At 30.6% G+C, this 14,281-nt stretch overlaps 1 protein-coding gene across 1 annotated transcript in view; it reads left to right on the forward strand.

Moving 5' to 3' along the window:
* Positions 1–14,281, forward strand: part of LOC129975524 (ornithine decarboxylase-like) — a 32,564-nt gene that overhangs the window by 7,565 nt on the left and 10,718 nt on the right. The window contains exons 3-7 of the mRNA XM_056088586.1: positions 35–100; positions 388–484; positions 5,324–5,400; positions 7,942–8,114; positions 11,589–11,723. Coding sequence (XP_055944561.1) covers positions 44–100; positions 388–484; positions 5,324–5,400; positions 7,942–8,114; positions 11,589–11,723 — 539 coding nt within the window. The 5' untranslated portion in view covers positions 35–43. The remainder of the gene's footprint in view (positions 1–34; positions 101–387; positions 485–5,323; positions 5,401–7,941; positions 8,115–11,588; positions 11,724–14,281) is intronic.

The raw sequence follows: 14,281 nt of genomic DNA on the forward strand, positions 1-14,281 counted from the left end.
ATTGTACAAATTATGTCTTTCTCTAATTTGATAGCATTCAGTCATGGATCCTGGTACATTGGCCGAAATTAAGAAATTCTGCGAAATAGCAGACCAGAAGGTAAGAATAGTCCATTCCTTGAATTTTTGTTGCATTAGTTATGAATTAACACATTCTAAGCGGGTATATCGTTTTAGAAACATAATATTTGAAGAGGCAACGATTTCCAGTAACAAATGAAAAATATGCGATTAAAAAATTTCACTTTTAATTTAAATAATGCTATCGTAATTTTTGTTTTACGTTTCTGTTTTGACCCGAAAATTGTTAATTTTTTCTCTACATTTTAAATTCTAAAAGTATTTTAAAAATTAATTTAAAATTTTGTTTATATTTTTTCTCCTCAGAAAGATGATTCCCCTTTTTTAGTTTTTGATGTTGATGATGTTGTTTGGAAAGTAAAGCACTGGAGAGAGAAAATGCCTCGTGTAGAACCTTACTACGGTAAAAATTTTCTTATTTCTTTAAAGCTTCAACAATTTCTAATGATATTTCTCTAAATATACGGAGATCTTTTAGTTAGAATAAAAACTATTGCATATATTTCAGCATGGTATTCTATTTATTTTTTGCAAATGAGCACACCAATATTCATGCTCATGTTTGGATGTACTGTAGATCCAAAAACTACATTGCTCACATTCGTTTTTACTTCTCGATTAATAAGCTTATCAAGGTTTAAAATTTCAAAGTAATTTTCGCAGAATAACATGCTATCTAAAAATTGCGACTAGTATGGTGAAGCCAGAGAGATTGATCTCCCTGAAACTTTCTCGCATGTTTTCTAATAAAGGAGCTATCCTCCTACTCTCTCTATAAAATTGTGCACGTAGAATAAGATCGCAAATGAAATGTATGGAATTGGCGAATATAATTTCGAAATATTGATTTTTGGCGTGAATTAAATGATATATTTTTACTGAATCTATCATGTGATCTTGAATGATTTATTTTGATGATTCATTTTTTGACGATTTGTTTGGTGATTCCTGGTATATAAATACACATACGATAATCGAATATGTTTCTTGGGCGTCTTATTTTCAATTCCTACTATCAACTCTCTCTCTCTCTCTCTCTCTCTCTATATATATATATATATATATATATATATATATATATATAATCTTGTTCAACTTTTCAATCATTAATAAAATACTTTTTATTCGTCCACTCAAGTTCAAATACCTTTTTTTAAACTTGTAGTGGATGACACTTGATATTAATACAGTTTTTTCAAATATTAATTAATTAAATTTGTCCAGTGATTTCTATTTGGTCAGCAAAGTCGCCAAGTTTGTCACTAATTTTGTAATTATTTAATAAAAAGTAACTAAAATAATTTTTTTTGTTGACCTAAGTAGGAATTGACTTAAAAAATTTTGTTTTACAGTAGACTCCCGATTATCCGCGCCAGCCGCGCTGTTTTTTTTTTTTTTTGCTTCCAAGTAAAGAGAAAATGCTTCCAAAGCAAGGAGCAAACACAAATGACCGATTTCTTCAAAAAGGTGTAGTTGTACAGTTATGCTTTTGTAATTACATAATACATTACAGTATTGAAACAGTACATATGTATTAATTTTTCTGTGTGTCCTTGACGCCTCTCGTAAGTACAAAGCACTTTTCTGTTTTCATTAAGAAAATGCATTTTAGGTTAGTTTTGAGTGATATACTAAAATATTAAGCGTTAGTTAAACATTTCCTGCTGTTTATTTTACGTTTTATTGTACATAAAACGATTTTTCAAAGTTGGAATGATTGTTTTCTCTTTTGCTATACCCGTTTTTAGCTTTTTTTGGATTATCCGCGATTTTTGTTATCCGCGGCGGCCGCGCCACCCAATTCCGCGGATAACCGGGAATGTACTGTATACATTACTTGTTTCCCACTAATTGAACCCACTAATTAACCAAAATTTGAGAATGACAATTGCAATCTTAGCATCATTTATTTAATTATATATTTCACTTATTTCATTGCGTTTACATGCATGAGAAAGTAAAGATAAAGCCTTTTGTAAATTTGGCTCAGAATTTTATTATAATTTATATTTTGGATGCTACATCTAAGCAGGAAATTTTATTAATCTAACTCTTTGTGTTTCGTAATTATTAAGTTCACTTCTACTGAAATAGCTGGACAGACAGACATCCTCTGAATGGATTTAGTTCCAAATTTTATATAAATCTACAAATTTTTTTTGTAAGGTTACATATCAAATTTTTATCCTTATATTTCAACGCGTTTCTTAATTGACATACTGACAAACACACATTTTCATAAACATATTTTTTGGCTTTGTAGAGGTCTGAAACGAGGATATTCTTCAAAATTTCGAATTATAATTTTTTTTACAATACTATGTTTGTATACTTCGAATACGAGAAAGTAAAATTCTTTCGAAACATTTTTCAGGACACATTGTTGGACTTAGAACTACCGAATTAGGCATGTATTTTAGATACTAAAATCTTGCCATTAACTGGTTTATCAAAATTTTTATTTTTAATTATTTATTGAAATTTTAGTGTTTTCCTCATTAACTTCGAAACTTATTATTGCATAACAGCATTTTTCGCCATTTTAAAATTCAAAAAAAAAAGTTTTTTCAATGATACCAATTTTATTTCCATGCAAAACTTTTTTTCTAATTTTAATGAAATTTTATAGATGTAGGTGAGTATTTTTAAAGCAATATTTTTATTTTAATTAATGAATTTATATTCACTCGCTTTGTTTGTGATTTTACATAAATATTTGTGTACATGATATCACTGCCATATGTCTTAAATGAAATCATTGCTTATGTAAATTTTGAAAATACAAAGATATTCTAATCAAGCCTAAAACGTTATAACTCTACGATGTTTTGGAATAGAAAATTTTTATTAAAAGTTTTATAAAAAGTTTATGGCATTTGTTTGCCATTTTCCACATCTCATTTTTATTGGTAGTGACCCTATAATGGTCCTTGCACCATAAAACCCAAACAAATCTAAAACACGTTTTATTAACACACTAGAAACTGTGAATCTCCAATGCTTCAGACCAATTTTCTATGTGTCAATGATTGTGTTAAAATGATTTATACTTAAATGATGTAAATTATTTAAAATAAACTTATCTTATCTGATCTTTCCGATTATTGAATGTTATTTTTTTGTTCCTCACAATCCCTAAACTGCTGTTAAAACAAACACTGCTAAATTTGTACAATTATATAACCGTCTTTTTATCCTAATCGCCGTTCCCTCCTCCCGTTTAGCAGCAATTTTCTTTTTTCATCGTTAAAGTACGTTTATAATATTACATTACGTATAGCTTTGTAATAAGGTGGGCAAATTATATGGTTTGGAAGAAATTGCAGCACTTTTAAGTAGAAATTGTAAGAATTAAATAAACATTCATATTGCTTGACAATTTGACTATTTTTTCTATATCTATTTTCTATTATTTTACATAAACTTTGGACACACGTTTAGTTCTTTTACCCATGAAGACTATATGTAGTCAGTCATGTTTCGATCGATATAGTTGATTTCTTAAAATTATTTTATAAACTTTAATAGTTCAGCTCGAAATCCCGATTCACTTTACAAATGATAAAACAGTACATTTAATAAATCTGCACGCAATACAATGGAACAGATTCTATAAGCTGCAGAATATCCTTTAATATTCCTTAATTTAATAATACTAACTTTGATATTAAAAACATAAATTCTTTTTATTGTAAGATTTATTACCATTATTTACTAGTCCGTTTTTTTTTGTTCTGTATTTTATCTCATTGCTAATGCTTAGTTTTATCATAATGCAATGCATTTTCTTCAGTTCTTTAATGTTTTCCTTAGTTTTCAGTAATTAATTATTGTTCATAATTAGCTATTTTTTTCTCCAAAAATTAGCTGAACGATGTCTTTTTTTCAACTAATGTCTCAGAAAATAAGCTAATATATTAATTGTTAGTCTTTATGTCAAACTTAAATAAATAATTTTTTTAACAGAAATTTGAGATGATGGTCTTGAAACTGAAGAATTTCTTAAAAATAATAATACAGAATTCCATATGATATTTAATACGAACATGAGTGGCAACGGGAATTGGATCTCTGCCAGCTATAACAAAGAAAAAAGATTTTTGGATTTCAAATAGGAAAAAAATATGAAAGTGGGAGAACAAATATATACGATTTAGTTTCTCGGATCCATATAAAACACTAAAAATAAAGTTGCGTTGATCTGAAAAATTGTAACATAAAAAGCAAAAATTGATTAGAAAATTCGAAATTTAAACTGGAACTCTAGATAGTCAGTGAGGGTACGAAATTAAACGAAAAGTAAAAAAACGGAATTTATCCTGTTTGATATTAAAATAAGGGTCTCACTAATCTGTGAGACTGATATGTCTCGGTTCCGTAATCATAAAATAAAAATCTGAAAACCGAATCATCGTAGATTCAACATGGATGACTGGATACATGATAGAAAGTCAAATATCCTTACTTTCGGAAAGAAGCTTGTCCACTAGGGACGGAGTCACCCTATTCTTCCAGCCACCGATCAAAATGATGAATGGCCTGTACTTCAGTTAATATTAAAAATGCACATCCCAGTTTTGAGGAATGTAGACTTAAAATAATATCAAACTGTAAATTAACATACTCATATGCATGCAAGGTCATAGTGAAGATCCCGGTTTTGGGATACAACGGGCGTACTGGAAGTAATTGGTGTCCTGGGTATAATATGTTTCATCCTTAGCCTGTAGTGGCTTTGGAAATGCAAATTGTACCTTGGGCTTGATATTATTTTTTTCTCTTTTTAGTCATTTTTTTATAAGTGACATATCTGCACAAGTGTTTTGTTTTCATGGCGCCTTCTGAGATTAGTGCCCGGAGCATCTATGCCCCTCCTCCTTGTCTCCGTTCAATGCGCCTCTGTCGGAATCGGACAGCTTTAGATTCTAAACCAGATTTCCCTAAAGATCCATTACGCATGTGAGTGTAGTGCACGCTAAATGTAACTTCATGGCCCAAATATTCTACCATTGGAGGGAATTTGAAATTTAGAGATAAAAATTGCAGCTGAGGTATTGTCAACTTCATCTGATCAGGTTCAAAATTGCTAAATCCGCCCTAAACTAGCCTTTTCTTTAAAAAGAAAAGCTAATATAACAAAATTAATTTCCTATATATATATATATCTCGTGAACTTTTCAGTTTTGAATATAAAGAACTTTTTCTAACTTTAATATGAAATTTCAAATTTCATCGCTTTCAGCTGTGAAATGTAACAATGATCACGTGCTATTACGAACCCTGGCAGCTCTAAATGTTGGTTTTGATTGTGCAAGCAAGGTAAGATTTGAAAATTACATGAACAATTTCTAAGCACTATTTGATCTAATTTGTTTACACAAATGTATTTCCTTTGGAAAAATATGATAAAACTTTTCTACACTTACCTCGTTTTATAAATTTTATTTTATAATTTACATTATCTTTTATTTTTTATTACCAAAAATGTATAGTTTATGCAAGCATAACCTGATGACATTGTAACTAACATCACGTAAATTAAACTCAGTAACTTTTAATGATGGAGAACATGATTTGCTACTCTGATAAAAGAGAAAATCGAAAATATATTATATATGATATTTCCGTTCTTCCTTAGACTTACTAAGGGTACTCAAATATGATTACATCTTTATATTAATCAATCGCACATTTTTGATTGCCATCGATAAAAATATTCAGAGAGTTAACTATATTAGTTACATTGTTACTGATGCTGCACTTTCATAAAGGGTAGGCTAAATATTGATATACGGAAAGGTATAAAATCATTCCAGTCTTAAATAAGCATCTCGGATTGAAATGATCTTCTTTAACGCCGATGCAATGCTTCAATAAAATTATGTTTTCTATCTTACATACACAATAAAATAAGTTTGATTTAGAAGACATGGTCAATAATTTCAAGCCCTTCCTTGACCTATATTAGATATAAATTACGAAAAGGTATAACGAAATCTACACTACAATGATTTTAAATTTCTGCATGATCAGCTTGGTACAAAATTGATGACAATCATTCGAAGCCAGCCAAATAATTTCCATGACTATCTGCTGTGGTGAGACGTAGAGGTGGTTTCATGGTTGCATTTTGCTTTGAGACTTGATTTCCATGGCAGATCTTCCAAGTACACAGTCTTGGCCTACTGTGTATATGATCAAGTGACTTTCCGCTGGTTTAATGTAGTACAATATTTGTGTGGTGCAAATTTCAGGGATACTAAGTTCATATGTTTGTCATATTAAGTTCATATGTGGGTCGTACTAAGTTCATATGTGATATTGGTTCGCGACAATGTTTATTTGCATATTAACAGAAGTACCGAAAAGATTTTGTAACAGCTGCTTTGCGATGATATCGATCAACCTTCCAAATTTAGCACTATGCTCAAATTTGTCATCAGTGACGACCACATCTTCGGCATATGATACATTTATTTCTCCAACTTTTTATCGGTCAAATTTTGTTTCCTCTCTTTTTGGCGACAACTCTAATTTTATTTTGTTTAATTATTTGGTTGTAATAGCATGTTTACTGCATTTTTGATGGTTTTGTTGCGCACTTGATTGATAATCCTAAATTGTCCATAGTAATGATTATACTGGCTTTCTTTTATGAGCCCAGATTTTCGTGAGCTGGATTCATACTGGTTTCAATTTAAAAAATAATTCTAATACCGATGTTAGTTTGTTTATGATGTAATGATAACATACAGAGAAAAAATATTATATCTCTTACGATTTGATTTATTGGCGTTAGTGAGAGGTTAAATGAATGCTATTTTTACTGAATATATTGATGAATTTTTTTTATGTGGTACCAGAATTATCATTTTGTATGCAAAGCAGTCTTTGCATGGTTCTCTAAATGTGGAAATTATGTTTTATTCATTAAATTTGTGAGATGATGAGTGAACTAGTTTGGCAACAATTTCCCTCACTAATTCCTATTGGCAAGAATATTAACTGTGAATGTAAACCTTAACTTCCATACCAAATAACTTAAGGTGCTTCGACAAACGCCTTGATTTGAACGGAGGTTATATCGTAAAAATACTGTAATAATTTATAAAAATATACTATGAAAGCTTAGTAAGTATGAAAGTTTGCCCCTGATCACCAAATAAAGATTATATTCATAAATATTCTCATATTAGAGAGAGATAAATACATATCCCATTTAAGATATTCCTTTTAGTAGGTTTAAACTGCAAAATGGTTCTCATGACATGACTTCGGGAAAGTTTCTACATATTTTTACCAACTTGATCCCACAGCCTCCCCTCTAATCTTTGCTCAAAAAGTTATATACAATATTTCTGTAGCGCTTTGCTTCTTATTATAATAAGAACTCAATAAAAGAGAATAATTGAGTGACCTTCAACAGGAGATGCATATTTTAATAACCAGTGTGAAAATCTCGTTGGATTTTGTCGATGAGTCTATCTGCTCAAAGGAAGGTGTTTGGAAGTTTGAATTTCCCATAATTCCCTTACAACTGAGAATAGAAAAATAATTCTAATTATACGAATAATTGCCGCAACTTAAAGAAAAAAAAAATTCTTTTGAAAATTCACAGGTCGCTATAATCTTTTAGAATATATGGCTGATAAGAGATTTTCAACCACTAACTTCCATTTTCAATACCTCATACTTCTTATCTTGTATGCTCACGATTCCAATCTTTAAAATCTTAGAAGAAATGGCTGTAGGGGGGGGATAAAAAATTTTCCCTTCATACCTCCCAATTAAATGAATCTACTTTTACCTTTCGGCTTGTCTGCAGGATTGTTTAAAAAAGTTTTATTGGTTTTACTTTAGGCGGAAATGGAGACAATCGTGAACCTGGATGTTCCAGCCGATCGCATTATCTATGCCAACACCATCAAAGGTTTTTCTCACCTTCGCCGCGCAGCAGAATTAAAGATTGAACTTTTGACTTTCGACTGCGAGGAGGAACTACTGAAGATCAAAGAGTTTTATCCATCGGCAAAGTAAGGAATTTCGATTTTTTGGGATATATTTGGATAATTTTGTACAATATATTTTAGATATTATCTTTTTCTTCATAATTTTTATTTTTTTAAAGTCACGAACTTGATCTTACAAGTATTTTGCTATCAATAAATTTAAATGGGATCGATTTTTTAAGAAATATCTTTTCTTACATTTCTAATACTAAATTATGCAGCTTCAGATATATTCTTGTCAATTTAAGACTGGTGAACAAAATGTCTGTCTGATTCTTGTAGCGTACAACTCCATTTTATTTCTTACCCAATAATTGAAATCTTTGTGTTTTAAACAGGAGTTCTCAAAATTTGAACACTGAAGATATACTTTCTAGAAAAAGAATTTTCTTTCTTTTCAGTTTACGAATGCTTTAGTAAACTGAATTTAAAGTTGATAGAGAAAATGGAAAGAACTGAGTTTTCCAGATCTGAGCTGGCAACACTCTCTTGCTTGCTTAATGCACCTTTTTCCCATGTTGTTGATATGTGGCTTAATCAGATCATTTTTGAAACTCTTTAGAAAATAATATAGATTCAAGATCTGCTCATTTCTCACAAAAAATTGATTCACGATCCGTAGTTTGGATCATGTTCTATTCTATGATTTAAATTTCGAATAAAGTTTTATACGTGGTTATTTTATAAGCAAGGGGACAGAACATATTTCATACTTTCGTATTTGAAATAATTACGGCCACTGAATGGTTGATGTGCAAGATTCGGGACTTTTATTAAAACAAGAATATTTACAGAAAATAAAAGAGAAATAAGTATTCAAAAATTTCATTAACATAAAAAAATGTATATTATGTGACCGTTTGATAAAATTTTCTTCTTTGAAATAAGACAGTAAAGATATCTGGGCTAATGAATAATAAAGCGATACTATGAATTAAAAAAATCAACAATTCAGTGCTTATTGCTCTTGTAATTATAACATGGGAAATGAGAAGGTAGTTAAAAAAATCTAATATAGGATGTAAATAAACGTGAAGAAGCTGTGGTGCCTTTTTTCTTGGTCGTAGAATGTGGTATACTCGATGTTTGAGTCTAGGAAGGTAGGAAGTGATCTCTATTTTTACTGATGAATTTAATTATTCTATGGATTGTTTTTGTAAAAAATTTGTTGATGGCTCTTTCCAGCCATTATTATTCGAAGCTTAGTGCTGGTTTCTTCATGTGCCACGAGGCTATGAGAATACATTGTTCCGAGAAGAAAATAATACTCTCTCTGATTTAGCAAATACTAACTGAGGTTTACCATATCAAAAATTTTCCAACCAGTGTCACCGTTGTTCCTATGTTTTTTCAGATGAGATGTTTTATATATATGGCTTAGGAAACTTTGTTTCTATATAAAATTGTTCTTTTCGTTTTGCGTTTATCGCCAGTTGTTCTGACTTTTCTATTGCCTTAGTTGCTTTATACGTTTCAGCATATGAGATATTTGGAAGGAGAATGTTAAAATTTTTTTCTCACTGTTTGGTTTGCACTCTTTGAAATAGAGAATGTCACACTACTTGCTCTATAGTCGATATATATTTTATAGATATTATTGCTTGGAAAATGAGATGCATATTTTATTGCTTCATGAAATGAAGCCAGTTCAATTTGAAAAACGGTATTATTGTTGTTCAATTTGGCAGAGCAGTGATAGGACCAGATCAATCAAAACACAGAAATCAACTCCAGCAGCATGAACTGTTTACTAGCCATCTCCTGAAAATATTAATGGTCTCTTGGATTTTTAGTAGAATTGTGCTGTGGATGGATAGTTTGAAATTAAAATAATAAGATACGAGAACGATTGAATTTTTAGCGCTACCATGTGGACTTTTGTTGCCAATAGGACAAGTTTTAATTGGGATGATGGGATGAAAATTGATGCCATCTTTTTTGCTGAATTATACGTATTACATGATTTTGGAATTCCGGGAATTTCGTCATTATAATAGTGCTATTATTACACTAGGATTATATCAAAAAAATTATTCTTGTTAAAATGAAATTTATTGGTGACTGCTTTTAGCTCTGTCTAAATTGGTTTGGAGAATTTTTAGTGAGCCTTGCTTGAGTCAGTCGCGATGCTGTAAATGAAAGGGGAATAGTTATCGTTCTTAATAGTAAAAGCCCTTTGATTTTTTTTAAAGTCATTACGTCCTGTTTTTGTAACAGGGCCATAGATTATCAATAGCTCTGTGCCTCATGTTGATATTTATAACTCATATTTAAAACATTTTCATTTGACAACGTATCTAAATATTATTTAATCAATATGCTTTATGTTTTACATAATTGCTATCTCAGCCTAGCCATTACATCGGAATATAAGCATATATATCTCAATGTCGAGGAATACTACATAGACTTTTTTTCGAAACTACAATTAATCATCATTTCATAATGTTTTATATTGGAGATTAAAGCAGTTCTTTCATATAGTTCTGCTGTTTTGAGATATCATCTTCTCATATTCTTTTCTGAGTTCTGAGTTTTTTTTAAAGGAAATTCATGAAGAAACAGACGATCCACCGTTCATGAAGTCGAGAACATTGATTCTGCTTCTAGAGAGTTCACTATTTTATTCTGTCAATTCATAATGTCTGAATAAATAATTTCTGTGTAGTTATTTGCTATGTGCTATATATGTATAAAAATACAGGGAAGGATTTCGCATTTAACTGTATTCTGATTTGGTGCAGAAACAATGATGATATTCTATTTGAAACAGATAAATACAAGAATTGCAAAGAAAAACAAAAGGATACTTACCAGGTTGTGGTATTTTGAGCGGACCTGTTCTTTTACAGTGGACTTAGCGAAGAGATTTTCTTCAGTTTTCTCCTAAGAGTTTGTTATCGTAGAGTTCTCCTAGAGCTTTCTCTTTCATTTCCTTCAGTTTGCATCTCCCTCCCCCATGTCCAGGTATAAGTGTTTGGTTGAATTTTCGTTAGACCATTACGATTCCTTAGTCATGCATGGTTTTCAATCCTACATGGTTTGCAATATTTTAGAAAGATACTTCGTTTCTTCATGTAAACAGAGTAAGACTGTGATAACCGGAAGCTGCCTTTTAATTATGTTTTCCAATAGTATTAATTGATTGCTCTTCAGATTGTTAGTTTACTTCTTAATCTTTAATATTTTTATCAAAGGAGTTATTTGTCAAACATCTTTGCCAGTAATTCGTTACTAAGGAGCAAATGTGTGATTTAATGATCGGATTTTGGTGTCGGATATTAACAGTGATTTAATGATCGGATTTTGGTGTCGGATATTAACAGTTAAGAATAGCCAAATTATTTGTAAGGTTAAGTTCTAAGCTTGTCTTGCTAACTCAATCATCGAAATTCTATCTTCATTCCTCATATTCTTACTTTTCAAATATACCTCGTATTTAAAAAAGCTCATAGTGTCATAAATTTCGTATACAATTTGAGTCTTTACTCTTTACAGGCTTATTCTGCGTCTTAAATTGACTGATACAAGTGCCTTTATAAAAATGAATGATAAATTTGGATGCGACGAATCGGAAGTACCTCATCTTCTAGATGTAGCGCTACAACACGATCTCTCTGTCGTTGGAGTGAGGTATTGAAAATTGCTGTTTCAAATGTAACCTTTAGTAGAGGGATATTTTTCCAGAAATCATCTGGTGGATGTACAATGGAAGCAATCCAATACGTTGTAGAATGGTAAATAGCGCTTTATTTCACAAGAAAAATTTCCAGAGGTAGCAATTCACAACCGAGATGTACATAAAAACAGTACTCGAGGACAATAAAAACACAAGCAAACTGAAAACAACGTGTTTAAAGTGAAGCTAGGAAGCCCGCTCTTCTATTAGCACTTCAAAGAGAGAATTGACTCCTGGTGAGAAAACTTCGCAATCAATTATTATTCAATCATTCATTATCAATTATTTAATGGAATATATAATTTTATTTCATGAATTAACATATTTTTGATTAAATAACGTTTTTCATATTTTAACAATAATACACATATATAATTTATTTCTCAGGTGATAGATTAATTTTTTTAATTCGTCCAGTTTAACATTATTTTGCTATTTACATTAGCATCACTCGTATGCGTTGCAATGGCAAGCATAGAAGGCATTCAGAAAAGAATCGGCAAGTTGCAAATAATATATATATATATATATATATATATATATATATAATATTTGAATCCTGTCGACTAAATAATATGTAACATTATTTCGGTTGAAGCAGAGTGCAAGTTTGAAGACATAGACTAGACGTTGTATTTTTACTTTCGTTTTATTCTCTCTTTACATCTCGAAAAAGCAATTTATTTACAAGCAGACGCAGCGAGAAACAAAAGCGCAGAAGTATGAAAGAAGAGAAAAGGGACGAATCAAATGATTACTAGTCTTGTATAACATATGATTTCTGGCCATGCCCGATTGGAATACATATGACGACCTTTGACAAGGGTAAAAGTATAGCTTTCATTTGATATGTAGCGCATTATTTTTGATGGCGCATTATTTTTACAAAGGGGTTAATTAAACCGAAAGTGGAATTGGATCACGAAATAAGAGAATATTTTTAGAATGAAGTTACTATTGGATAAATTAAGATAAAATCTTGGAAATTAATTAAATTGAAATTAGAATTAAAATATCATATATAATATGATAAATTTTCCAGTAATCCAAAATTTTGTATATGATTTAATTATGAAGTTTATATCATTGAAAACATATTAAATAACCAGTTAAAGATTTTGTAAAGTAAATTTCTTCTAGTTTAATGAACAGAAAATAAAAAGAAAGTTGGACAGTCTACAGAAATATCACAGACCTCCTTTATCTCCTTCACGTTCATTAGCACTACCCATTTCGCCCACTCTGTTCTATAACTCTCATCCAAAAATGAGTATAAACTAACTCGCACACAAGAATATTTATATTGAAACTAAATCCTTAAAATTTTGAAAATTTTTGAACAGTGCCAGGTGTTTGATAAATGCAACACATTTTGTAAAATATTTTACAGTAGTAAAATATTTTCGATTGGTAGCATTTTTAACATTAATAACAATGAATTATTTCTTTTAAAATGATTTTTCAATTAAACAATATTGCCGCATTGAAAAGAGGCAGTCGACTCTCCTGTGCTATGGCCGAATGGTCATAGCACTGGTCTCTTAATAAAGAGATCGTAAGTTCGAATCCCGCTAGAGACAATGCGATTCACAGTCTGTGTAAATATTTAATTTCTTGATTTTATGTTTTTCTTTATTTCATGTTCCAGCAGATTCTGGACCTTCTTTAGTTTACCAGATAAGTGTTCTGGACTTTTCTTACTGCCTCTAAAAAAATATTCTGGAACTTTCCCTGTTAGTATAAAAGTAGAATATCTGTCAGTATAAAATGTTAACATGGGGAGTTTTAGAGAGCAAATCGCACAAATCAGGACGAAAATATCTGAAAAATTATTCGGCACTATGAAGCAAGTCATGGACATTCTTCAAAATCAGTTCTGAACTGTATTAAAATAGTGTTCGTTTGTAAGCTGAGTATCACTTCGTTAATTTAAGCCACATCGGTCAAAAACGATAATGTTCAGAAAGGGTGTGAATGTCCTATTAAACTTAAAAAATATTAAATATAGAAATAATTGTCGACCAGTGGACTTCTTGACCACATTTGTTCGATGCACATTGAATAAATGAAGACTGATCAATGAACAAATTATATTGTTACGACTTTGTAATATTGTATTCTTGTCAGCACAATTGCTGAAAAGAGATATTTAAAGAAGTTCTGAATCGATTCTGTGTCAAGATATGTCTAGTTAACGATTTTTGACGTAGAAAATGTCGTGACTTAGCAACAAAAATGAAGATTCTGGAAAATACAAGAATTGTGGTGATATCACGATTAGGAGCCAAAATTTGGAAATCCTTTAAGAAAAGTCCATACATTATTAGGGGGCTATAAAAGACAAAGACTATAAAGACACACGAAGAGTCAATTCTCTCTCTAGAAGGTCATGGCATTGCGAGCAGGTACTCAGCGCATTATTGTAGTGTTCTATTGTTTAATTGTTTGCGTGTGCGTTGTTGCTTTGCGCAAGTCTGTTTTTTTGTGTACGCTTCGGATATATATACATAGT

Source organism: Argiope bruennichi, chromosome 7 (assembly GCF_947563725.1).
Source record: "Argiope bruennichi chromosome 7, qqArgBrue1.1, whole genome shotgun sequence".
NCBI lineage: Eukaryota > Metazoa > Arthropoda > Arachnida > Araneae > Araneidae > Argiope > Argiope bruennichi.